The sequence below is a fragment of the Perkinsus marinus genome, assembly GCF_000006405.1.
Source record: "Perkinsus marinus ATCC 50983 genomic scaffold scf_1104296942058, whole genome shotgun sequence".
In the NCBI taxonomy this organism is placed as follows: Eukaryota; Perkinsozoa; order Perkinsida; family Perkinsidae; genus Perkinsus; species Perkinsus marinus.
In genome coordinates, this window is record NW_003212282.1 from 1 (window position 1) to 1,488 (window position 1,488).

Below are 1,488 nucleotides of genomic sequence, written 5' to 3' on the forward strand. Positions count from 1 at the left end.
AAAATTCTAGTCCTGTTTAAATTTCCATTATGAAGATCTAGTGAGCTGCTGGTGAGGAAATCTCAGCGCTAAATGAATTCATCATCACCGCGTTTATTATTACCTTCTTTATATGCCAAGGTTTATTGTGGCAGAATTCAGCTCAGGTCGGAATGTTCAGCGTGACGCTGTGGTGACACTATTTCACTCGGTGAAATTGAATGTGAATAATCCCCACTTCCTCATCATGCAGGGTAGGATCAACAAAGTAGTGAATATGAAGCCCGATGAGATACTAGGTGAGCCGGAGAGTCTCTCGAGGGGTTGGTCAGTGTATGGGGTTAGCTCTTATGGAGGAGGCTGCTGGGACGAAGCTGTATGATCTTAAGAGGGCTCAGGCTGAGAAGAAGATTGCCAATAAGGAGGCTAGGGTGGGACAGGGGGCTACCAATGTTGTGAAAGAATCCGCTTGTTGTTGTAGCTACGATTTTGCTTGTCAACAGAGCTTGTCTCAATAGTTGGATTTTGCTGTCGAATTGTGTTAGGCAGCGGAGATAGAGCGGACACTACGAGAGGAGTTCGAGCCGAGGTTGGCGCAGTTGCAGAAGGAGAGGTAGGAGGATGTCTGTGACGATAATAAGTATAATGTTGGCAGTGAGAACTATGATCGATGGGCTAAGGCGAGCGCCGAGATCGGTCGACTTGGGAGATTTGTGGTAGCGTGGGAGTTCTATGAGATGACTAGTCAGAAGAGTAAGGGTCGCTGATGGGCACGCGGAGGGCTCAGTGGCTTCATAGGGGACTACGAGGAAAGGATAGGAGAGATGCAAGTGGCATTACGTGGAAAGCAGGAGGAAGTCCTTGAGCGTGACAACGACATGTGAGCTGAAGACTGCTATTGGTGGCTTTGGAGGTGTCTGTGTGGGTTAGTGAGGAGACGCAGGAGGAGATTGAGGAGTGCAAGAAAAAGAAGGCAAGGATTGACCAGCAACAGGAGGGAGAATTCGCGCGGATCAATGAGCAGGTCGGAGGCTGATTCGGTTGGGGTCGTTGATGTTGTTGTTGATTCAGGCGAAGGAGGCGAATCGTGGTGTGGTGAGAGCCCAGGTTATGGTGAGTATTGGTGTCCATGGTCGGAAGCCCAGGTGATATGCGGTGGCAGGTCGAGAACAAAGAGAAGGATTTGAAGTCTGAGGAGGAGCGACTGAAGGACGTAGAGAAGCAGCTGGTTGGGAAACGAAAAGAGTTGGAGGAAGCGCAGAAGTGTTATGAAAGGGAGGAAGTGAAACAACAGAAAATGATGAAAGAGTAACTCAGATGGTTAGGCTGGGTAGGCAGTGGGGTGAGTCATTGGTCAGTTGGAGAACTGTGAAGCGACTCTTGAGAGGTGCCATGAGAGCTGAATGGAATATCGATGGGATGGTGATGTTGGTGAGAAATGATGGCTTCTTTTGTTTTGATCTCGATGGGTATCGCTCTCATTGGGTTCGTAGATGTACTTTTCTGTGA

At 48.7% G+C, this 1,488-nt stretch overlaps 1 protein-coding gene across 1 annotated transcript; it reads left to right on the plus strand.

The window, feature by feature from the left end:
- Window positions 1-226: 226 nt before the first annotated feature.
- On the plus strand, window positions 227-1,291 carry Pmar_PMAR022229 (antigen, putative; the record flags this gene model as incomplete). The annotated part of the gene is made up of 8 exons (XM_002781503.1): window positions 227-278; window positions 325-410; window positions 525-592; window positions 635-732; window positions 778-859; window positions 910-1,003; window positions 1,051-1,092; window positions 1,142-1,291. The coding sequence occupies 8 exons, from the start codon at window positions 227-229 to the stop codon at window positions 1,289-1,291; spliced, it is 672 nt and encodes a 223-aa protein (XP_002781549.1).
- Window positions 1,292-1,488: the final 197 nt, after the last annotated feature.